The following is a 25,736-nucleotide window of genomic DNA, read 5'->3' on the forward strand; positions in this document are numbered from 1 at the left end:
TAGGGAGGGTTGAGGAGGGAGAAAGAAAAATTTACAACACAGAATTAGCTCAGGGACCTTGATCTCGTCAGAGTGGGCTCATAGAGGGAATAGCATTACTCCTCCCAATTGGGTAGGAATCTATTTAACCCTGCAGGAAAGTAGGAGGGGAGGAGAATAAGGAAGGAAGGGTGAAAAAAGGAAATGCAGAGCAGGGGAGAGGATACTCAGAAGTAAAACACTTTTGAGGAAGAATAGGTAAAAATAAGATAGAGTAAATGTCATGGGAAGGGAGTGGGAAGGAGGGAAATAGTTATGATGATTGATTATAATGTATGGTACCTACTTTGCTGGGCTTTTATGAAGAAAATTCTCTGTCAAGCTTAAGGTACTGTATACAGGTTATGATGAACAGGATACTATCAGAAAAACCTGGAAAGTCCTACATGAACTAAAGCAGAGTGAAATGTACTGTACACAAGATAACAGCAACAGTGGGGGGATGATCTACTGGGAAGCATGTGGTGATTTTCAGCAAGGCAATGATAAAATATAACCCTGAAGGACTTATGAAGATTGCAGCCCATATGCAGAGAAAGAACTGATAGTATCTGAAAACAGATGGAAACACATTTTTTTCTTTTTCTTTTCCTCTTTGACAATTCCTTAATCTGAAGTTTTGGGTTTTTTGACTGTTTTCTCTCACAACTAGTTAATATGGGAATGTTTTCCATGACTACTCATCTATCACTTATTTTGAATTGCTTGAGTTCTTGTGGGTGGGGGGTGGGAATGGAGGGAAGAGAAGTTGGAACACAAAGTTTTTTAAAATTGATGTTAAAATTTGTTTTTACATATATTTTGGAAAATAAAATTCTATTTAAAAAAAAAGATAGCTCAGTAGCCCCGGAGTCTTCATTGAGGGGAGCCACCCCTGTGGAGAAGCCCACCATCCTACTGCCACCACCATCTGCTGACCAACTGCCATGAAAGGGACACTAAGAGTAGTAGCACCCACCACACCACTAGCACAATCCCTGGAGACCACAGACCCAGGCCTGGCCCCTGCAGTCATCAAACAGGGAAACTCTGCCTGGTAGGAAAGGGCCAGCCCCCCTTCCCACCAACTGCTGACCACCTGTCATTTACAAGAAAGGAGACAGTCTGTGCCAGGCCAACCAAACTGTTCTGGGGGAGATAAGTGGGGGTTTGTGGTAGGGGTTCTTAGGAATTCCTCTTTAAAGAATGACACCCTCTTGCACACAAATGCAATTAGAATAAAATAATTTATTTAGGGTGCTAGGGAAAGGAAACCAAGAGAGAAATCCTTGGACTTCTTCTCGTGGGGAGAAGGCATGGCACAGAGGCGTGGCTCTGAGATACCAATCTCCTTGAGCAGGAGACAGGGAAATCCTTTTATAGAGGACTGATGGGGGTGATCATCTGACTGTGGAAAGTTCCCTTATTGGGGGAGGACCATCCCTCACTGGTGGTGGCTGGGGGAAGTTGGGTGAGGGGCGGCTCTGGATCTCTCAAGCCATCTCTGTTCCTCCTCATGCCACAAAGGCAGCAGCCATACTTAATCTTATCTCCCCGAAGGGTGGGGGAGACTGGAAAGAAGAGTGGTGGTCCTGGAGCTAGCTGAGTCCCAAACCAGTGCCACTTATCTCTTTAGGTGTGTCTGTCCTTTGGTTTAGTTTCTCAAGGAGAAGGTTCTTTGATTTACCACAGAGAACTTCTGGGGTACGCTAGGTCCATAACAAAATGATGGCCACCACTTCTCTTCCCATCCTGATGGAGTCAGCCCAGGACACCAAACCCAAAGTCTTGGGAATAACAGCGCCCCCAAGCTCTGTTCCTGATGTAGGAGACAAAAAAGGGGTTAACAGAAAAATCTAAGACCTGAGCTCTAAGAGGGATTCAGACCCCAGTTAAGGGATAACTTAAGACTTGAGTCTTCATTAATACAAGTCAGGGCCTAGGTTCTCATCACCCACATTAATCAGCATTCATAAGACCATTAAGAGGTAGGTCATAGAGACTTTAACTATAACAATGATACACAGACAGGGCATAGAAATTCTAACAGATAAATGAAAATATTTTGAAACCAGGAATGGGAATGAAAAGGTGACATGCGCAGAAAAGGCCAAATTTGTCACCAGATTCACCTTATGACGTGTAAACCTCCAAAAAGCACCTCCACAGAAAAAGGTACCTCCCTTGGGTTTGCTTAAGCCCCCGCCTTGTACCTCCCTAAGGTGGAGATTATTATAATGAGATCTTTTCTTTCACTATTTGAAAGATACCTTTCTACTTTTCTGGTTCTCTCCCTGTGGTCACTCACAGTATTGCAATAAAACTTGGTAAACTGAGTCACTGAGTCTTGTAATTCTTTTGGGATGACTCATGATCAATTTGACCCTAAATCCATCCCACATTACTAGCTCCCACAGCCATTATCCAGGGAAGCTACTCCCATGGAGATACCACCCAGCAACTAATTCTGCAGGGCCTTCAGACCACCCCCACACCAACCTGCACAGGCTACTTCAAGAATATTCTCACTACTTCTTAGCACCATCAAATGGATAGGATGCATGAGAAGATTAAATCCTATTTGGTGGAAAAGTTTGGGCTGCTTCGGGACAATGAGAGCTTAAATAATTTTAAATAAAGACTCCAACATAAACTGATAGAAACATCAATCTTGTGGATTTATTTGTACAAATATACATATCCACATTATTTACAGTGACTTTCAGGGATTTATAAAGGATTTCTATTTCTATGTAGACAATACAAAACAAGCTGAACTTTTCAGGTAAAATGTTTCTACAAAGTCAGTCTCAAAGATTTAAAAAAAACAGTCTCTTAAAAGGCTTGGGGGGGGGGGGTGGGGAAATGGGTATTAATGGTTACTGCATTGTATCAAATGCAGTGGCAATCTAGTATACTCCAGATCTGCTGTTTGATTATGAATGTCCTTTAGATTTAAACTCCCTAATGCCTTTTTCTTCAAAAACAACAATAAAAAAACCCAAAAAACCCCACTAGTAAGGTGCTGTTTCTTTTGTTAAAAATAAGGGGAGGGGCAGCTAGGTGGCACAGTGGATAGAGCACTGGCCCTGGAGTCAGGAGGACCTGAGTTCAAATCTGGCCTCAGACACTTAACACTTACTAGCTGTGTGACCCTGGGCAAGTCACTTAACCCCAATTGCCTCACTTAAAAAAAATAAATAAGGGGAAAAAACTTTCCAGGAGAAGGTGGGAAGGAACATGACACAAAGCTCCAGGATAATGTTCTTTCATAACCCTTTTCAGGCCAAAGACTAGAGGAGCATCTCAGGGCAAATTCATCCCTCTAATAGCAAAGTTACCAAGAAAGTCCCAATTTCTCAGGTACTGTGCTCTGCCCACCTATCAGTGGAAACCCATGGCCATGTTTGAATATTTGACTACAGTGACTGAATAAACTGCTAAGAGAACTAAATATTATGGTCTCTAAACCTTTTTTTTGGGGGGGGGGCAATTGCGGTTAAGTGACTTGTCCAGGGTCACACAGCTACTAAGTGTCTGAGGCCGGATTTGAACTCAGGTCCTCCTGAATCCAGGGCTGGCACTTTATCCACTGTACTACCTACCTGCCCCCTGGTCTCAAATCTTAACTAGAAATTAAAGGTAACTGAAATCGACCCCAATACTTCCATGCTACATTAGCATTTTCCTTTTAAATGAATTGCTGTATTTGGTGTGAGACAGTCCTGTGTCAGGAAGACCTGAGTCACCCCATGCAAATCAGGAACAACCTCCAAGAGCCCCAGGTAGCTCTCTTTCAGACTATAAGTGGTAGAGCAGGCCAGGATCTCAGAATGAGAAGGGGGAAATGCCTGGCTGAGAGCTTTCCATATGGATGAAAATCACAGGGTGTGTGTGTGTGTGTGTGTGTGTGTGTGTGTGTGTGTGTGTGTGTGTGTGTGTGTGTGTGTGTGTGTGTGTGTTGGGGGGGGGGGATTTTTACTCCTGGATTTATGACTCATGATCAGTTCTGCCAACCCAAATTCCCTCTGAAAATGATAATACTTTGTTTTGCTGAAACATATGAATTCACCAGCAAAGGGGATGGTAGGAAGAGAATACAAGCCATTCTGTACATCAGGGCTTCTTAAACATTTTCCACTCCAGACCCCCTTTTGTCCAAGAAATTTTTACATGATCCAGGGTGTATAGGTATATAAAATAGATATACAAATCAAACATTTACTGTCAAATTTTTCACGATCATTGTTACATGATCCCATATGGGGTACAGACCTACAATTTAAGAAGCTTTGCTGCAGATTACTGGGCACTGGCTCCTAAAAGGCACTAGGTGAAAAGGGTTTGGGGGTGGAAGGTGGAAACACTCTAGCTACAGAAACCAAAAAGGCTCTTTTCAAAAACAAATCCAGTTCCTTTGGGCAATAACCTCCAGTTTTCAAATGGAAATTAATTCTACCAGCTCAAGACCTCATTCACACCTTCTTGTGAAATTACAGGGCAAAGGGAATGGGGGTTTTAACTGACTGGGCCAGGGAAGAGGAAGGAGAAAGTTTTCAAGTGTGGACCAGGGATTTGGTGGCTCAGAGATAATTATGGGGAAAGAGGGACAGCAGAGAAGCGAGGAAGTGGAGGGAAAGAATGAAGTGAGGGAGGGATTCAGAAAGGAAATGCTGAGGATCAAAAGACAAAATAAGCCAAGATCAAAATGGCTTATGGGGGGGGGGGGGTGGCAGACAAAATGTCAGGCTGGCTGGGCTGAGAACTGGCTTCTCCCAATTCAGCCCAGACTCCTCATTTCAGCCTGTCTCAAGTCCCTTGATGGGAAGGACAGGACTCGTGATTTCACTGGTATAAGGGACTCCCAGTTAAAGAAATTCTCCCTACCAATGCAGGTTGGGACCTTCAACTTATAGTTTAAAAACTACCTAGAAGGGGCAGCTAGGTGGCGCAGTTGATAAAGCACCAGCCCTGGATTCAGGAGTACCTGAGTTCAAATCTGGCCTCAGACACTTGACACTTACTAGCTGTGTGACCCTGGGCAAGTCACTTAACCCTCATTGGCCTGCCAAAAAAAAATTTTTTTTAAAGAAAAAGAGGAAGCAGAGAAATGGTAGATAAGCAAAACCTGCCTAGAGCAATGAGATTAAGTGACTTGTCCAGGGTCACACAGCAAGGATGTGTCAGAGACTGGACTTGAACCCAGGTCTTCCAGGCTTTTTCATTTATTTACACACTGTGTGATGTGCTGAGGCAGGTCCATCTCTCTAAACCTCAACTCCCTCATCTATAAAACAAGAGGTTTGGACTAAATGACCTCTGATGGCCCTTTGAGCGCTAGGATCATACAGGGTATCCCCCAAATTCTTAGTGAAGTTCAAAGCTCTTTTAAGCTTAGACACCCTTGTCTCTTTCTTTATGCTGTATTCTAGCCACTGAAGAAGGCTGGAAGTTTGCGGTATTTTTCCTTCTAGGCCTAGTCAGCCAATTTCACACCCACTCCAAAATTTCTGCTGGCTTATTTTTTTTTTAATGACCTGACACCAACGTGATTTTACAGTGATAATTGGGACCTTGGGTAACCTTGATTCGGGCATGTTAAATACAGAATTAAAGAAAGGCAGAAGCGATGAGATCCATTCACACCAGAGGGATGAAAAAAAAAAACAACAAACCTGTATGGGGGATTAAACAGTTCCCTCACAACCCAATGTGGCAGGAAGTGTTCAGAACCCCAATTCAAGTCCAAGCTTCCCTGGCAGCATCCCATGAATGTTTCACAATTAATGAAAGAATGCTGTTGAGCAAACTTTGGGGGGTTGGGGAAGGAGTTGCATTTCTTGTTTTAAAAATTCAGATTAAAGGGGGCGGCTAGGTGGCGCAGTGGATAAAGCACTGGCCCTGGATTCAGGAGGACCTGAGTTCAAATCTGACCTCAGACACTTAACACTTACTAGCTGTATGACCCTGGGCGAGTCACTTAACCCCAATTGCCTCACTAAAAAAAAAAAAAAAAATTCAGATTAATAACTGGCTCTGGATTCTAGCAGCTGTTTGAAGGAGACAGGGCCTCAGTGACAAGAAGGTTTAAATGATTGAAGCCCTTTAACGTGGAGCCAAAGCATGGAGGAGAACCCCAGAGCGGGTGGGAAGAGGAAAAACAAAACCCAATCCCTGGCTAAAGGCAAAAGTCACTCATGATTCTTCACCTGAAACCATCCCACCTGACTTTACCAAAGTCTGTGCTGCTGCCCACCTGCAGGAGTTTCGACAGTCATCTTATTCAACCTACCTTAGATTAAAAAAACAAGGGCAGCTAGGTGGTGCAGTGGATAAAGCACTGGCCCTGGATTCAGGAGGACCCGAGTTCAAATTCAGACTCAGACACTTGACACTTACTAGCTGTGTGACCCTGGGCAAGTCACTTAACCCTCATTGCCCTGCAAAAAAAAAAAAAAGAAAAGAAAAGAAAAGAAAAAAAAAAAGAGATGATGTAGCAGGAAGCATACTGGATTTGGAGTCATGAGGCCTGGGTTTCAATCCTGACTATGTCACTTATCTGAGAGACCTGATATGCCTCAATTTCCCCATCTATAAAATAACAGGATTGGGCAAAAGGTCATTTCTGGCATTAGATTCATACTCATATGACATTAGCATTAATCCATCCCCCCCCCCTTTTTTTTTTGGTGAGGCAATTGGGGTTAAGTGACTTGCCCAGGGTCACACAGCTAGTAAGTGTTAAGTGTCTGAAGCTGGATTTGAAATCAGGTCCTCCTGATTCCAGGGCCGCCAATGCTCTATCCTTTGTGCCACCTAGCTGCGCCACCCCCCCCCCCCCACACTCAGCCCCTCTCTCCACTCCTGGGGTCAGCATCTAAGGACGTTTAAGGACTTGCTAGTTGCATTGTGTGACAGAGGCAAGAAGACCTGAAATGTTTGCCTGGCTGAATTCAGACTGGACGAGTCGGTCCCAGAGGTCCACCCATGGTGCTCCATAAGCAAAGCCCATGTGGAACAACCCCAGAACATGCTGAGCTATAGCAAACGGTAAAAAAAACCTGTCATCCTGATGAATATCTCCATGAGAAGAAGTGGAAAATCATCTTCTGAAGAGGCTGAGAAATTTAACTGGAATCTTGCTTTAAAGAAGGAAAAAAAAAAAGGTTCCCTGTGGTGCATGGTTCATGTTGGATGTGGGTCACAGTGAGAATTCCATTTTTTTCTCCTGCTCATTTCCAAGGTCACACAGGGTAGTCCAAGACCCACCATCACGAGGATCCAAGGCACTGCCTCCACTTAGTGATGAATTTCTTTTTAGGTATCATATTGAAGTGTAGCTAGGTGGTACAATAGTAGATAGAAGTAGACATAGTGTTGGGTATGGAGTCAGGAGGACCTGAGTTTACAGCTTGCCTTGACCCTGGGCAAGTCATGCAACCCTCTTTGCTTCAGTTTCCTCATATGTAAATATGTAAAATGAGCTGGAGAAGGAAATGGCAAACCACTCCAGTATCCCTGCCAAGAAAACCCCAAGTGGGGTCATGAAGAGTTGGAATACGACTGGAAAGTGGCTGAATGACAAAATAATATTCAAAAGTGTAAACAAACTTAAAAAAAAAAAGATAACAACGATGCAGTTTTGGTAAACCCTGGCTAAGAATCCATTCTTTTTTGATATGGTCATTTCAGTTAAAATAAATTCCTCGAGGGCCAATGTGAACTTTAGTGCAACATTTGCTTGAGACACAAAAAGCAAGATCAACCTGGGCTCTGAACTCTTGCCAACTATACAATCAAGCAAATGCTGTTGGCAACCTATGTGCAATATTTTGCTTTTCTCCTTATAGGCAGAAATAAATTCTTTAACCCCTTCCCGGAATCCTTTAACAAGTCTTATTGACCTCTTTTGTTTTCACAGAAGCATCCCAGATATGCCCTTTTTTTTCCTTAAGAACTTTCAGGCTCTGAAGAGATTTTTTTTTTCATGTAAAAAAAGACTGAAAGCCATGCTGAAATTATCCTTTATTAGTAGAGGATGGACCTTTTTTTTTTTTTTTTTTGCAGGGCAATGGGGGTTAAGTGACTTGCCCAGGGTTACACAGCTAGTAAGTGTCAAGTGTGTGAGGCCACATTTGAACTCAGGTTTCCTGAATCCAGGGCCAGTGCATTATCCACTGTGCCACCTAGCTGCCCCAATGACCATTATTTTAAAGCCTATTGGGGTTGACTGTTCTTGCACATCTGGCTGGAAAAGCTGTTTTTTTTTTTAAGGATTAACTGCAGATTCTTCATCCTGACACAGTTCAATAAGAAAAAATTAGGCTTCTATCCTGTGGCTACCTGATCTTATATCCCTTCCCCATCAAGAACAGAAGTACAGGACAGAAGTAGTTGTGATATTCTGATAACTTATTGGAACTTAATCCCAGAGTGTCCCTGAGGTAGAAGCTTGGCTATATGTTATTTGGGAGGGGTGTTAAGCCCCCATTATAAAATATAAAGATATATTTGGGATTACTCCATCGAGACTAATGTTGCATATCTTTTTCTTTAGCCATTTAAAAATATTCACTATTTCTAAATTAAGCAACTCACAGAAAACTGATGTTGGCAGCCAAACTTTGGATACAAAGAATGTCTGCTGGTCATAGTGTTATCACTAAAAGTAACATGGGCCGTGTCACAATAGTTATCACTATAGTACACTTCTGATATGTTATCTATTCTTCTGAAGACAAAGACACTTTGGAATTCAGTGTGAGCCTCAGAAATAATTCTGACCATAAAGTAAACAACAAAAATTTAATAAATAACACTTTGTATGAAAAAAAAACCCCTAACAAGTATACAATCTCTTTTAAAGAAATATTAACATGACTAAAAGACAACTCCCTAAGTCAGATAAACATACAACTGCGTCAGATTTTCTCTTGGCAGTGCGCGATTGTATCGATTTCTGATTTCATGACTTCTGATGAAGTTCTAGTCCTCCGGAACCGTAAAAAAGGAGATGAAATAGATGGTGCTACAGTACTGTGCCTTCCTGAAACGCTTCTATCCACCTAATGAAAAGAAAAAAAAATACATCCTTAGGTCTGATTTCACAATTTTTATATCCAGTTATATGTGAATCGTAATAATGAGGATGAAAATAACTTAATATTTATACAACACACTTTTAGTTTTACAAAATGCTTTACAAATAGTGTCTCATGTGAGCCTCGTAACAACCCTCGACGGTAGGGGTCCCCACTGTCTAGATGAGAAAACTGAGGTTCTGAAGTTATGCTCAAGGTTATATAGGCCTTTTAAGTGTTAGAGTTAGGGCTTGACCCAGGTCTCCTGACTCTAAATACAGCATTCAATTCACCAAGTTTAGTACTGTCCACTCACTTTTGCCCCAGGGGTGAAATGTTAGTGTGTGTATATATATTATATATAATATATAGTTATAGATTTTTTAATGTAATGTGTTGTAATGGAGTTGCCTTGAATCAAATCAGCTTATAAAATGCAAAAGGATATTATTTTTGTTCTGCTACTTTCTGTTTGACCTTGGGTAATAAGTCCCTTCATCTCTCTTGGTCTCATCTTCCTTGTGGTTCAGACTAGAAAACTTCTAAGTCCCTTCCAGGTCTTGTCTATAATCCTAAAAGCTTAACTTCCATCCATTCCTATGGCATCAACAAAGTCATTTCTATCTTGCTACTATGTTAATTTAGGCAAAGGTTGATTTTTTAACAGTGTTTACTGTCAATAAATGATATGGTGTTATCAATAATTATCAATTCCTGTTAGAATTTTCTTTTACAATGTGTATTTCAGTGTAGATTATCTAAGGCATCATCTAGGAGAAAAGCAATGAGAAACAATTTGAACAGCAGAGTTCAGAGGGTTTTATGAATGAACAAGAGAAAAATCAGAACAACGTATGAGAACAAACCCTGGAAAAGCAGAGCCTCCAAAAGGTAATCCAAAAGGTATTTAGGGAATGGAGTGTTAGATTCAGCCTCAAGAAGCCCAAGTCCTACTGTAGTCACTTAACTTAGCTGAGCCCAGGCATCCTTATCTATAAAACTGGGGTAGGTACAGATGTGATCACCCAAAAGCCTTTTGCAAACCTTAAAACCATTACAGAAACTTGAACTTACATGTACAGAAAGGCATTCAAGTTGGGAATATTAATTTTAACTGATTTGTTTTATTTGAAGCATCCAAGTGTAATGGAAAGAGTGCTGGAGATGCAAATGGAGACATCTGTAATCCCTACTACTGGGGAGTTCTCATCTACAGTAGGGTTGAAATTGATTAGGCATCCATACTAAATCTGCTGCCCATATAGGGAGGGGATGGGAAAGGAAGGAAGAAGAAGGAAAATGAAAGGGCCCCGGACTAGGAATCAGGAAGCCCTGAGTTCAAATTCTGCCCCATATACTTTCTAGCTTTGTGACCCTGGGCAATTCACTTAAACTGTCTCTATGTCATCATATAGAGATAATAGCACCTATCTGTTATATTTAAATAATATTAGTGATTCCATTTTGATATGTAATGTTATTTGCCATAAATGCTTATCAATCATTTTGAGAAGTTATATTTCAACTTCTTGGAAGTCACCTGATTTCAGAAAAAAAATCACAAGATTACTCCCCCACCCAACTGTCACCCAACTTAAGGAATGTCACAAAACTACCCCTCTTCCTCTCACCTGTCTCCCAATCCCCTCCACCAATAAGAACCATGGGTCTCAATCCCTATAATCTATTTCCCCCGATTTTTATTCCCTCCAAATTATATATTTACTGTAGAAACCAATAGTCAGTGTCCTCGGCTACTGCAAGCCTTGGGCCCTGTTTGTCTCTGCTGCATGTGTTGCTAAATAAATGGTTTTCTTGGATGTAGCTACTCAGTTTCTTTATTCCACTGTAAAAGTTATGGTGACCACAAAGGGACTGAGTCTTTACAACTCCATGTGACAACTTTCAGAGAAAGAACACCCATGGGTGCTCTGATAAGATTTCTGTCCCTCGACCTCCACATCCCCCTGACCCACATCCAGATGTTTACCTCCTTAGAGGTGAATGATCTCCTGATGAGGGTACCTTGGGGTCCAGCTCTAATAAGCAAATGGAAATCCCCTTAAGGAAGTTCTTACGGGACTGGGAACAAGAAAAACTCCCCATTAACAAGGGCATAACTAAGAATAGAACTCTCAGATTATGCAAAGATTGGCCAAAGACATGTAAGAATCTTGATGGGTCCCAAATTTGGCCTGAAGTGTCTCATGTGAGCCTCACATGAAAGGACTTTGATTTACTGCAAATTAAATGCTTAAAGATTGCTTTTAGAACATTGTGTGCACTGGCTTATTAATTCTATATCTGTCTTTTCCTGCTGTGTGTGTTTTGTGTCATGGTAAATCAAACTAACTTCTTCCTATGGCCTAATCATCCGAAGGAAAATGAGTAAGTAACTTTTAAAGTTTTCAGAAAGATGGTTTCTCTCTTCATGTCTAACCTAAGCCAGAGGTTAGAGATTGCAGTAATAAAGACAGATAAGAGGGAAGGCAACTTTTTCTCCCAGTATGCAAGAATGTATAGCATTGTAAAATAATAAGAGACTAGATCTGTGACAGAAAATGTAAATTCTCTCCTGTAAATTTCCAAATTGTGGCTGAAATATCTTAGTGAGTTTGGGAGTTCCATTCTATAGAATTTGGTTTTGGTTTTTTGGATTTTGCTTTGTTTTGTTTTTTTTTGCAGGGCAATGAGGGTTAAGTGACTTGCCCAGGGTCACACAGCTAGTAAGGGTCAAGTGTCTGAGGCTGGATTTCAACTCAGGTCCTCCTGAATCCAGGGCCAGAGCTTTATCCACTGTGCCACCTAGCTGCCCCCTGTAGAATTTGTTTTAGGGAAAAATAAGAATAAAACTCTGTGAAAGTTATATGGAAACAGCACTTAGATCTTTTATCTCCCTTTCCCTGGAAAGTGACAGATTTACTGGTATAGTGCAAGAAAAGAGAAAAAAAAAAATGAGTTTGCAGTTTAAATTTAAGAACTCGTATTTACTCTTTCTTGATCATGAAAATAAAGATGCTTGTGAAAATCAGGGAGCAACTTAAAAGTAAGTAAAATTTAATCTGGAAGACTGTTTAGTGTTACCACTGTATTTTCTTCTGTGAATGTTGTAACAGAAATTAATTGTTTAGGTAAACTAGAAGCAATGTCACCAAAAGGTATTGGAATAGAATGTACCTTTAAGTTTTTATAAACCCCCAAAGGCAACAGTCTTACAATTATTTGGCCTTATGTAATAAAAACTTGTTCAGTTGTGTTCAGTTGTAAAGGAAAAATTCAGTTAAGTGAAGTTCTATAGATAATCTGGGATATGATGATGAGGAAATAAAGACTAAAAGAATTAAGCAAATGGAAGAAATTAAGATAAGGATCAGATCAGAACATGAAAGAAACAGGACAGGTGCAGTTTTGGCTTTTTTTCTTTTTTCTTTTTGGTGGGACAATGAGAATGACTTGCCTAGGGTCATACAGCTAGTAAGTGTCAAGTGTCTGAGGCTGGATTTGAACTCAGGCCTTCCTGAATCCAGTGCCAGTTGCTTTATCCACTGCACCATGTAGCTGCCCCAACAGGTGCACTTTTGAAAGGCTTAAATAAAGAAAGGAAGAGAAAAATTTAAGCAAGAAAGGATAAGAGGAAATAGGTAGAAAGTTCAGAAAGTTGGAGTCTGTTTACACTGACTAAATAGAAAGGGATTGAAAGTAAAGGGTTTGGAAATTTTGGAAAGAGGTTTAAGGGAGGGTTTTTATTTTATTCAGATAAGAAGGGTATGAGAAATCTTATTTGGTTATTTTTTATGATAGGGAAAATATAGAACTATATCTCCATCACTGCATTATTTGAGGATAGTGCCATCTTTATTTTTAAATAAGTCACATTTCCTGCCTACATGTCCTATCCTCTTTGAACTTCCCAGAGTTATAACTGAAAAGCCTAGGGTCAGGTGAGTTTATCACCCTCTTGAGTATCTGAGTGGGGTTAGATTATGTTGAGAGAAAAAAAGGAATTTATTAGGCCCTTTGGATGATTTAAAAAGAAATAAAGAAAAAGTTATGGAAAATTGGGAGTACCACCACGAATTTTTTGATCATGAGCTAACTGAAGACAGTGGGCCCTTGGGAAAACTGAAAATTTAAATGTTACCATGAGGGATTATAAATACAAATTTGATTTGGTCAAAATCTGTTCTAAAGCTAAATCATAAAGTAGTCTCATTTACAGTGAGATATTTTCTCCTATTAGGACAATTCTAAATTGGAATGCCAAAATCTGTGTGACCTAACAAGTCACTTCACTTCTGTCTACCTTGGTTTTCTAATCTGAAAAGGGATAATAACAATAGCATTCATCTTCCAAGGTTGTTGTGAGGAGCACATGATTATAAAGTGCTTAGCACAGTGACTGACACATGGCAAGCCTACATAAATGTTAGTACACATAAGCATTCCATATTGGTCTTGAATGCAATCAGAAGTATAAAATGCAAAAAGTGAAATGAATCTGACTGAATTGCTAATGAGTTTTGTTTTCTGTTTTAAACATATGATACTGTAAATGTCATTATTGTTTCTAAATTTTTTTCTTCTATTTTGAAATTTGAGGAACCATTATATCAGAAATGTTGTTAGATTGTGAATTGAGTTATGAAAAGAATTTGGTAAAATTGGTAACTTGCTGTTGGGAGAAAAATTAACAAAGGCCTTTTAAGCAATCCTTATCTGTAAGGTTCCTTAAGACTGACTACTTGGGTTGGGTCATAAGATCTTATTAACCCTGCTGACCTGTATGTAAGTTTGAAATACTAGGACCACTTCCAGTCAGAGTGAAAAAAATTAAAGTTTGTTTATAGTGAAGAGTGGGTTTCATCTGAGATTATGTGGCTATCACTTATGAAAAATTATGAAACTGTACTTGTTAATAAATAGTCTCTATTCAAGTTATATCTTTGAGCCAACTTAGTAACAAGAGACTTTAGATTAAAAGATTTCAATCTTGCCTTAAAGGTAAACAGGTTTATTATAGTCAGAATTTGTCTGTGGTGTTAAGTCAACTATCAGGTATTCACTTAATTTATAAATGATGGATAAATGAGATGTCCTTATATTTACTTGTTAACTGTAGTTCCAGTGAGATGGCTCAGTGGATAGAACACTGGACCTGGAGTCAAGAAGGCCTGAGTTCAAATTTGGACTCAGACATTTTACTAGCTGTGTGAACCTGGGCAAATCATGTAATCTCTGTCTTAATCCACTAGAGAAGGAAATGGCAAACCACTCCAGTATCTTTGCCAAGAAAATGGACTGTATGGTCCATAGGGTCATAAAGATTGCACATTGTTTAACAACTCAACTGCTGTTGCAACATGAGAATAGTAACAACATTTCTAGCCCTAAGCTATGAATTAGTGAAATTTTGCTAGTTGAGATAAAATCTCATGGGACTGTAATTTGAGATTATTCTAAGTTTTGACTTCAGGTATCATTATCTGAATTGTCATGAAGTCAATAGTCCACCATTCAAAAGGAGTGCCATGTGATACCTTAGGGAGTACAATCCGAGAATCGCTACAGGTGGATGTCTGAGCCTGGGAAAAGTTGAGGAGTTGGCCTTGGTATACGCTAAGGTAGGATCCCTTCACTCAGTTTCCCCATTGTGCTAATTTCCTTTTTGAATGGGAAATTTTCCCACCTAGTTATTCTGAGCCTGGTTTTGATACCCTGTGAATAATGTGAAACTTTGCTACATGACTGGCTGGTAAATAGGACTCATGCCTAAAATCAAAGAGTGCTAAGGGAGTTTCTCCACTGTTATGGTTTATATCAGGTCAGGCTGTGCCCTTTAGGGCACAGTCTTGATATCATTATAATCATGTCCTTCCTTTCCCTTTCATAGCAAAAAACAAAAAGGGCAAAGGAAAAAAACTGGGCAAGTGAACAGTGGAAGTTTTGTCAATGCAATACTAAACCATCTCTGAATTACTATAATAGGATGCCAGAATGAAAGATATTACTGTTTTCAATCTGAATTATAGCTGGTTTCATATCCTAAGCAACTAAGTGTATGATATGATTATGGATTTGAGTCAGATTAAACTCTGAGGATGGGGTCTGGAAGGTACCCAGCCCTGCCCCAGTATAGTTAGTTTAGAGGTTTATTGCTTGTCAAATTCTCACTGTCTCCTTTAAATTTTATTGCCAATTAACAGTATTTTTATTTCTGCTCAGTCTCCCCACTTGTCAGCTACATATTAATTTTGTCTGCAATCCATCATGTGTCAGAACCCCAGTCAGTGGGTCAGGGAGTTAGCCCACCAATTCAATACTCGGGACTCAAGAAGAAAGAACGGGGCTCGGCACAGGATGCAGCAATTGAGTTGAGACCAGATGTTAAGTGACATGTCTCTTTTTCTCAGAGCAGAATCCCCTTGACCCTAGGGTCCCAACAATGTGTTATTCTTTTATTCTTTATTTCTTTGACTTCCCAACATAGCCGAAGATAAATTTTAACCCTGTCATCCTTCTAGAATTAACACAACTACAAAACAATGCTAAAACACCTGAGTGACTCTTCCTGTTATTCAGGTTGAATATCTTTAGAGACAGGGGCCAGGAGAGGGGAGTCAGTGGGAACTGTGAGATCTGAAACATCTGACTGTCACTCCCCTGTTTCCTCTTCCTTTGGTTTGACCTTGTTCCCCCCTCCCCTTTTCCCCCTTGTTCCTGGAACACGTATGCATGTCTCCATACATTGATCACGAGCTGAACACGCACCCTGGGTGAGACAGGATTGGATGTTAGATTGTGAGCTCGACCTAGTGTGCGTGGGGACTTCCCCTCTGACCGACATTCCTATATAAGGTCAAGGAATGTATTGGCTGGCGCGGCTCGAGCATTGAGCTTGCCCATTCCTATGGGAATGTAATAAATCTGTCTCTGCTTGACTTGGTGGTCTCCTCGAGTTATTTGGGTAAACTGAGGCAGTTTGCTCCATACAAAAGTAAATGAATTCTTGGGCTTGCCATCTACTTGTTAACAGTTAGATATTTATGTATAAGTTTAGGTCCTTGAAGTATCTCATTCTTTCAGGATGATATGAAGAGAATATCCTCATAAGGAGGAAATAAGACAAGGATATAAAAGTTTTCTAATTAAGTGGAGAAGTAAATTGAGAAAGTAATAGAATCAGATTGTTTGCTCTAAGATCTAGGATGTGTGTGTGTGTGTGTGTCACACACACACACACACACACACACATGCAATTAGTTTCTTTCTTTCTTTCTTTCTTTTTTTTGCAGGGCAATGGGGGTTAAGTGACTTGCCCAGGGTCACAAAGCTAGTAAGTGTCAAGTGTCTGAGGCCAGATTTGAACTCAGGTCCTTCCTGAATCCAGGGCCAGTGCTTTATCCACTGTGCCACCTAGCTGTCCCACACAATTGGTTTCTAATGGGATATAATATATAGGCCTTGAGTATGTTTTATTACTAAAAAGTAATAAGTTCTCAAAATTGGATTAAGGATTTTCCATATAAAATGGCATTGATAACTGTAAAGAAAATGAAATTATTTTCCTATTTTGAAGTCTCTGATCATTTCAAGAGACAGAAGGACCCATTTTTCAAATCAGGCCCTCATGGACATACACACACACACATATATACATACATATAATCAAGTACAAAGTTTTGGTAAAGAGAGAAACAGCAAGTAACATGTAAATACTGAAATTCTCTGAAGTTTCAGGTGAATTATGGGTTCCCAATTTGATGTTCTTCACATTTTTGGGAGGGCGAGGCAATGAAGGTTAAGTGACTTGCCCAGGGTCACACAGCTAAGTGTCAAGTGTCTAAATCCGGATTTGAACTCAGGTCCTCCTGAATCCAGGGCCCGTGCTTTGTTGTTTGTTGCAAGTGACTAAGAACCAGAGAAGTAGATCTTCTAGGAGAAGCCCCACCTTCAGAACTGCCCAGAGTACAAGGTCTATTTCAGATTGACCAAGGGAAAATATTTTTATGGACCAAATACTGGGGACGACATCTGGGACTCCAGATTACTCCCTCTCTCAACTGTCACCCAACCTAAAGAATGTCACAAAACTACCCGTCTTCTTCTTACCTCACTGTCTCCCAATCCTCTGCACCACTAAGAAACCAAGTATCTCAATCACTATAATCCTGTTTTTCCTATTTTTTTTCCTCCCCTCTAAATTGTATATTAACTGTGTAGAAAGCAATGGTCGGGGGCAGCTAGGTGGCTCAGTGGATAGAGCACTGGCCCTGGAGTCAGGAGTACCTGAGTTGAAATCCAGCCTCAGACACTTAACACTTACTAGCTGTGTGACCCTGGGCAAGTCACTTAACCCCAACTGCCTCACTAAAAAATTTTTTTTAAAAATTAAAAAAAAAAAAAGAAAGCAATGGTCAGTGTCCTAGGCTACAGAAAACTATTTTGTTTGTGCACCTGCATGCATTGCTAAATAAGTGATTGTCTGGCTGTAACTCTTTTTTCTTTAATCCATAGTAACAGACCTCCCACATAGGGTTTTTTGTGAGGACCGAAAGAGATAACAAGTAAAGCAATTTACAAACCTTAAGGGTTCATGTTAATGCTATTATTGTTTTAATTATCATTATTGTTAAATATCCTACTTAACTACTAACATTCCATTTACCAAAAACATTTCTACTCATCTTCAAGAAAATCTGTAAACCCAACTGAACTTTTATTCTTAAGGAGAGTTCAAAGAAAGGAATGCTTATTATCAAAAGTAATTCAATTGTTTTATGAGGCCAAAACAAACCTTATTATGAATTAGGACTCAAAGGGAGCTGGCCTGCAGGGAAGGACTTCTCTCTCCATCAAGGTCTGCATATTAACAGAAGATACTCTCACAAGGGCAGGGCCCCCCTAATTTGACTAAGAAACTCACTGAAGATAGACCCTGTCACTCTTAACTATCAAAAACTAGGTTGGTTTCCCCTAGAGTTAAGCCCATCCTTGCTGACAGCATAGGGGCCTTTTTAATGTGACCGACCTTCTTGCCAGTGAGACAAGTTAGTAAGCAGCTGTTGAAACTCTTGCTGTTCCCTGGCACAAGGGAACCCTTAGACTGCCAAATCCTTGGAATGTTGAGGGCAAAGATTCTTGCCCTTGACGTAAGAGAGGTCAAAACAAGCCCTGGCTTCCCTTCCTGTCAGCAGGAGCTGCCACATGCTGTTTTTTTTCTGGGGTCATGTGTGGACAAAAGATCTTGGCTAGCACCATCGAATTTTCACTACCCTTTGGGTTCTTGCAAATCTCCCAGATACTCTTCCCTCTCTTTTAAAGCAACTTTCCATTTTATTTTTTTACAATTTTACAATTCACATTTTGTTTTTATTTTATTTTAAAAGATTGACGGGGGCAGCTAGGTGGCACAGTGGTTAGAGCACTGGAGTCAGGAGGACCTGAGTTCAAATCCAGCCTCAGACACTTAACACTTACTAGCTGTGTGACCCTGGGCAAGTCACTTAACCCCAATTGTCTCATTAAAAATAAAAATAAAAAATAAAAAAAGATTGACAAACAGCAGAAAATAAGAGTTTTCTTTATGAAACCATGAACCCCATTTTATTCAACTCACTTTTTCCTCCCCCAAAATATATAAATTCTACAAGTTTCTTTCCAAAACTCGTCCATGCTTCCTTTTTTTTTTTTGGGGGGGGGGGTGGTGAGGCAATTGAGGTTAAGTGACTTGCCCAGGGTCACACAGCTAGTAAGTGTCAAAGGTCTGAGGCCGGATTTGAACTCAGGTACTCCTGACTCCAGGGCCAGTGCTCCATCCATTGCGCCACCTAGCTGCCCCCATGCTTCCTTTTAATAATGAATATTTTTATTTATAGTTTTTTGGCTGGGGGGGGGGGGGCCGCAATTGGGGTTAAGTGACTTGCCCAGGGTCACACAGCTAGTAAGTGTTAAGTGTCTGAGGCCGGATTTGAACTCAGGTACTCCTGACTCCAGGGCCGGTGCTCTATCCACTGCGCCATCTAGCTGCCCTGTATATTTTTTTAGAATCCTAATCTTTCCATTTGATATTAGTAACTCTCCTACAACTTAATAGTCGGAGAGCTGCTGTTGACTTGCCCCATATCATATAGCCATATATGTGTCAGATGAAATCCTTAAATCCAGGCCTTTCTAACAATGAGGGCCCATTTTATATACACCACTCCATTCTGCCTCTTTGAAAAAATAAAAAGTATTTTAGAAAGTTAGGCTGGAGCAGTTAGGTGGTACAGTGGATAGAGCACCAGCCCTGAAGTTAGGAGGACATGAGTTCAAATCCAGCCTCAGACACTCACTAGCTGAGTGACCCTGATTACTTCAAAAAATAAAATTTTTTTGTTATGCTAATCTTTCCCCTTTAGAAAGACTGATGGGGATAGCATGGTCCCTTGCAAAGGTTCTGAAGTGAAAGACCTGAATTCAAATCCTTTCTCTGAGGCTTATACCCATGTGACCTTGGGCAAGTCACTATTCCACCTCTCTAGGCCTCAATGACCTTATTTGTAAAATGAGAAGGTTGAACTAGATTGGCCTCTATGGTCCCTTCTAAGCTCTAAAGGTATAATCTGATGACCTCTTTTATAACAAGTCACTTAATAGAAGCCTTTAGGACCCCAGGCTCATCATCTGCAAAATGGAGAGGCTTTTATCATCCCTCCCTTGCAGCTCTTCATCTATGATCTATGATCTCCCCTACATTAAAGGGAGAATAGGAATTAGATCTATGATTTCACTGACATAGGGAACTCTCTCTACCAAAGTGGACTGGTACCTTCTCTGCAGTGCATAGTCTTAGAAAAGCTCCTGAGTATTTTAAATTATTTTACACAAGTGCAGAACATGTATAGCCTTATATCAAATTGCTTACACGTCTAAGGAAGTGGGGGGAGGGAAGGGAGAAAGGGAAGGAAAGAATTTGGAACTCAAAATCTTTTTTAAATGAATGTTAAAAATTGTCTCTACATATAATTGGGAAAAAATAAAACTATTTGAAAGAACCTTCAAAAAACACAAATAAAAGAGCCAAATACAGAGGCAAACGCTAAAGTATATATTTGGTAGCAAAAAAAAAAAAGTCATTTCTAAGTGACTTACTTCTGAGCTGAATGAGCATCATCCGCTTTGAACATGTAAAACAGGATATTTTTATGCAGTAGCTGGAAGACTTTAGACTGTGAGTTTTCATCTTGAACTTCAGCAACAGTGAATCCCAATAATGGCTGACTTTCCAAGGCTGCGACATCCTAGTTGTAAAACATACACACACACAAGAGAGCTCAGTTGTAGAAATGGTATAATATTGTCTTTTTTTTTTAAAAAGCATATATTTTGTTTTGAGACAGCAGATGACTCTGAACCACACAACCGTTCTCACAAAACATCCCAGAATTTCAAAATCGGAAGGTGCCACCCACTCTGACCAACACTTGAATCAGAATCCCCTTTCCCTGTGACCTACTTAATAAAGAATCACGTAGAATCTAGGTACTGGGAAAACTCCAGTAGAGGGGAATAATCAGTTGTATCGAGTGCCAGTTTGGAAAAACAGATCTAATTGAAGGGAAGTTTTTCCTTACATCAAACTTAAATTTACTTCCTTTTAACTTCTACCCACTGTTTCTAGTTCTACCTTCAGGGACTGAGCAGAACAAGTTTCTTCTATAAATTTTTGTTGTTCAGTTGTTTCAGTCCTGTACGACTCTTTGTGACCCCATTCACGGTATAGTTTTTAAGAACTTTCATACTCATTAATATTCATTTACTTCCTAGAACAACCCTGTGGGCAGAGGCAGGATGGTGATCATCCCATTTTACAGATGAGACAGCCGAGGCTCAAAAAAGTGATTTGCTCCAGGTTGTTCTTTGTCCTTTTTCTTTTTCTTTCTTTCTTTTTTTGGTGAGGCAATTGGGGTTAAGTGACTTGCCCAGGGTCACACAGCTAGTAAGTGTTAAATGTCTGAGGCTGGATTTGAACTCAGGTCCTCCTGACTCCAGGGCCAGTGCTCTATCCACTGCGCCACCTAGCTGCCCCCGTCCTGCTTTTTCAATGACAATATGGGGTGATGTCTTGACTCATGCATGAATTGGATTTAAATAAGGCAGAGTTGCACCATCAGTCTTACTCTCTCTTCCAGAATCACATTAGTCCAGTGCCAAGTCAACAGTTGGGATGACTGGGGATATGCCGGGATGCAATGGATGACTGTGGTATTTTCAATGTCTAATCAAGCTCTAAGAATTCCACAGTGCCTGCTTCAGCCATCTTCATGGCCATTGGAACAAACTGTTCTCATATGCCCATTCCACCAGGGGGAGTCTTCACATGCCTGGGGTAGAGTTAGTGAGGTGTCTCCACAGCAAATGACTATCAGGAGCAGGGTTTAGAACCAGTATTTTGGAATTCCTGGTTTGTTATCTCTCTCCCAGAGTGACTAAGCCAATCAGGGCACAGACACTAGCTAAAGTCCATTATTTTAGGGGTGTTGGAAGCACCGACCATGGTGATAATTTTCCTGTGATGTCTAAATTGGCGACCCTTCAATAATTTAGAACCATTTGAACTGTCTTCATAAACAAAATAAAGGTCACAGGAACGAGTAACTGGTGACATCAAACAGAATTCAGAGGTCAAACCCAATTGGGGCTGATATGATTAACAATACAAGATTATATACTGGCAAGAAAATGTTGTGTTTCCCAAACTTCTATGAGAAGATTTATAAAGCTCATTTTTTCCCCAGGATAACAAACCCATGTACCATGAAAAGAAGCACATTGTTTCTTGGAGAAGGAAAAAGTTACACATGTACTCCACCCTTCCCCTTATAGCTTATATCAAGTTTTTCAATGTTTCAAATGTTGGAATGTAAATGCCTGACCTTGGGTATGTCAAGAGACAATGAACGAGGAAGATTCAATTGAGAGGATGAGCAAATGGAATTGGATGGTCCATTTTAAAACTTGCTTCTTCTAAAATCACTTTGGCCTCTCTCTCAGGAAGTCCTAGACTCACTGGTGTAAATCTTATCACAGGTGACACACACCTGAATACTTTCAGCTCAAGGCATTTAAGGGAGCCATCTCCTCTGTTGGGCTGGGCTGATGATTCCATAAAACATCGCCTTGATGGAAAGCCTGGGCTCCTAAAATCCTTCATGCAGAACTGGAAGGGGTCTCTGAGGTCACTTGTTCCCTCTCCTCTGGAAGTGTCATCCAATCACAATTCTAGAAGTGGCATTTTATTTATAAGGGGAACTTTTTTCTTTTTTTTTTCTTTTTTTAATAAGGGGAACTTCTAACACATCTTTCTAGTTTGGGTTGGCAAGAGTTCTCCAAATACAAAACAAAACAAAAAAATATTCCTTTAAAAACCTACCAAAGCAACAAGGCTCTCAGAGCTAATTATTTGCCTTATTGAGGTTGCAAGCAAGAGTGGAAGGAAACTGGAAAGTGTGTTGGATTTTCTGACTTAGGTTATAAGTTTATAAGTTGGATTTTCTGACTCAGGTTATGAGTTTGAATCCAGCTCTTTGCAACTAGTGTCATCCTGGGTAAATCACTTAACTTCCTTAGGTCTCAGTTTCCTCATCTGTAAAAGGAGAGGGATGGACTTAGATGGTCTTTATTTGTTGGTGGTCAGTCCTGTCTGACTCTGTGACACTACTGGGGGTTTTCTTGGCAAAAATACTAGAGTTGTTTGCCATTTTCTTCTTCAGGCTTATTTTACAGACGAGGAAACTGAGGCAAACAGGATTAAGTACTTGCCCAGGTTCACACAGCTGCAAAGTGTTTGAGATCAGATCTGAACTCAGGTCTTCCTGACTACAGGCCCAATGCTCTATCCACAATGCCACCTAGCTGCCCACAGATGGTCCCTTCTAAATTGAAATCCATGATCCTGTGAAATCAAAATGGGAGCTATAGTTTCCCATACAGCCTGTTCAAAGTTATCTCACTCTCAATTCTCTTCCTAAAGAGGATCCTCGGGGGCAGCTAGATGGCGCAGTGGATAGAGCACTGGCCCTGGATTTAGGAGTACCTGAATTCAAATCCGGCCTCAGACACTTGACACTTACTAGCTGTGTGACCCTGGGCAAGTCACTTAACCCCCATTGCCCCGCAAAAAAAAAAAAAAAAAAAAGAGGATCCTCAAGGGGCCAACCACCATTCCTACATCACCACACTGAAATCTGAAGATGAAATGAATCGACCTCTTACCTCACTCGCTGCATACGTGTAGAGCACTTTATTTTTTATCACGAACCAAAAATGTTTCCATGGCTTCTTACTGCCCTTGGATCTGTACAGGTAGCCACTCATGGTAGAATCTTCTGTGTTTGCTGACACCTGGAATGAACAATCAGAAGAAGCAGTTTGCTCTTATTAAGTGGCAGTGAGCCAGTATCACACATGGAGGAAGCCCATGATGTATGTTATGGCCCCGGACAAGTGATTTAAGCTCTAAGCATCAATTTTTCCTCATTTGTAAAATGGGAATTCTGGTAGTACCTATCATTGTCAGAATAAAATGAAATAACCTATGTCGAGAGCTTGGCAAGTTTTGTTTTTGTTTTTTGGGGGGTTTTTTGCGAGGCAACTGGGGTTAAATTACTTGCCCATGGTCACACAGCTGAGAAGTATCAAGTGTCTGAGTTCATATTTGAACTCAGGTCCTTCTGAATCCAGGGCCGGTGCTCTATCCACTGAGCCACCTAGCCGTTATTATCATTACCATTGATTTTTTTTTAAGTGAGGCAATTGGGGTTAAGTGACTTGCCCAGGGTCACATAGCTAGTAAGTGTTAAGTGTCTGAGGCTGGATTTGAACTCAGGTCCTCCTGACTCCAGGGCCGGTGCTCTATCCACTGCACCACCTAGCTGCCCCACCACTGATTTTTAGATAAGAAACTAAATATACCATTGGGTAAATCAGACAACCTGTATGTCAGAGATCTGCGATTTGGATTAGTGAGGAAAGCAACTGGTTCATTACATGACCTAGAGCTGGAACTCAGGGGATGACTCTTAGAAAGGTTAATTGCCCAGTGCCACAGGGTAAGTATCAAAGGGAAGATTTCAACTCAGGGCTTCCTGACCCCAAGTTCAACACTCTATGCAATATAAATACCATTGCCAAACCGGGGTTAAGTTACAGTAATAAAGATCTAATGTTCCAAACCGGAACATTCTCATTTTAGGCTACATTTTTTGAGGGAGGTTTTCAAACACTGCTCAGAGCTTCAGGCTTTCACTTAGTGCAAGAACTAGCTTCAGTCTGTTATTCTTTAGATGTTAAAGAATGTCTTTTATCTTTTGTTTAAGGCCCACTGCTGGGACCGAATCTCAGCATGCATGTGGTTAAAGAAAAATACAACTCCAAAGACCAAAAAGTTGTTGTTGGGTTTTAAAAAAATCATATTTGGGACATTTCAGGGATTACTCATGGACTTAAATTCTCCCCTGGAACTTAGAAGGTCAAGAGAGGCACTGTGGCCAGACGGTTGGCCTTGGAGTCACAGTGCCCTAGATTCTTAGGCTGTAAGATCCAGAGAGTTCATGACATGCCCCAGGCAACTCCCTAGGATTATAAACTGCAGATCTGTGTTGGTACAGGGGGTTTGCTAACCAAGAGTTCCCTTCAACAGTAAAATCAGAGGTCCGGACAAAAACAAAACAAAAACTTGGAATGCCAGGGGGAAACTATTTTAACTGGCTGCCAGGTTAATTTTCTTTTTCTTTCTTTCTTTCTTTTTTTTTGGTGAGGCAATTGGGGTTAAGTGACTTGCCTACGGTCACATAGCTAGTAAGTGTTAAGTGTCTGAGGCTGGATTTGAACTCAGATCTTCCTGATTCCAAGGTCAGTGCTCTATCCACTGCGCTACCCAGCAGCCTGCCGGGTTTATTTTCTAGATTTTTATCCCTAAACAGCTCCTAGACCTTGGAGAAATTACAATCAAGGTAACTGGGAGCAAATCTTTATAACATTTTCTAAATATATCATACAATAAAAATGGCAGGTAGTTGGCACAGTGCTAGGCTTGGAGTCAGATCTGAGTTCAAATCCAGCCTCAAACACTAGCTATGTGACCCTGGGCAAGTCACTTAATCCTGTTGGCTTTACTTTTCTTATCTGTAAAATGAGTTGGAGAAGGAAATGGCAAACCACTCCAGAATCTTTGCCAAGAAAACTCCAAATGGAGTCACAAAGACTGCCCCAATTTAAAAAATTTTTTTTAAAAATATGGAAATTCAGGGGCAGCTAGATGGCGCAGTGGATAGAACACTGGCCCTGGAGTCAGGAGTACCTGAGTTCAAACCTGGCCTCAGACACTTGACACTTACTAGCTGTGTGACCCTGGGCAAGTCACTTACCCCCAATTGTCTCACTTCCAAAAAAAAAAATTTTTTTTTAAATTTCCATATATTTAGCTGAAGGCTGATGAAATCAAAAAATTATTTTAGTCCCTCTCAACTTCCCAGTCAGTATTTTGGAAGGGTAAAGGAACCTGCTTATTCTGATAAAGAGGTTTAGTAAAGGAAATATCAGTAAGTCAACATGTGTCATGATGACTGAATGCAGAAAGATATATCCCTTATGACG

The 25,736-nt window shown here is 40.5% G+C and overlaps 1 protein-coding gene across 2 annotated transcripts in view; it reads right to left on the reverse strand.

Annotated features, from left to right (window-relative positions):
- Positions 1–6,877: 6,877 nt before the first annotated feature.
- Positions 6,878–25,736, reverse strand: part of FGD6 (FYVE, RhoGEF and PH domain containing 6) — a 106,844-nt gene continuing 87,985 nt past the window's right edge. For both annotated transcript variants that reach the window (XM_043968747.1, XM_043968748.1), the window contains 3 exons: positions 23,355–23,483; positions 20,232–20,380; positions 6,878–9,083 (listed from right to left, as the gene is read on the reverse strand). In XM_043968747.1, the coding sequence (XP_043824682.1) occupies positions 9,047–9,083; positions 20,232–20,380; positions 23,355–23,483 (315 nt within the window). In that variant the 3' untranslated portion in view covers positions 6,878–9,046. The remainder of the gene's footprint in view (positions 9,084–20,231; positions 20,381–23,354; positions 23,484–25,736) is intronic.

The sequence above is a fragment of the Dromiciops gliroides genome, chromosome 5, assembly GCF_019393635.1.
Source record: "Dromiciops gliroides isolate mDroGli1 chromosome 5, mDroGli1.pri, whole genome shotgun sequence".
In the NCBI taxonomy this organism is placed as follows: Eukaryota; Metazoa; Chordata; class Mammalia; order Microbiotheria; family Microbiotheriidae; genus Dromiciops; species Dromiciops gliroides.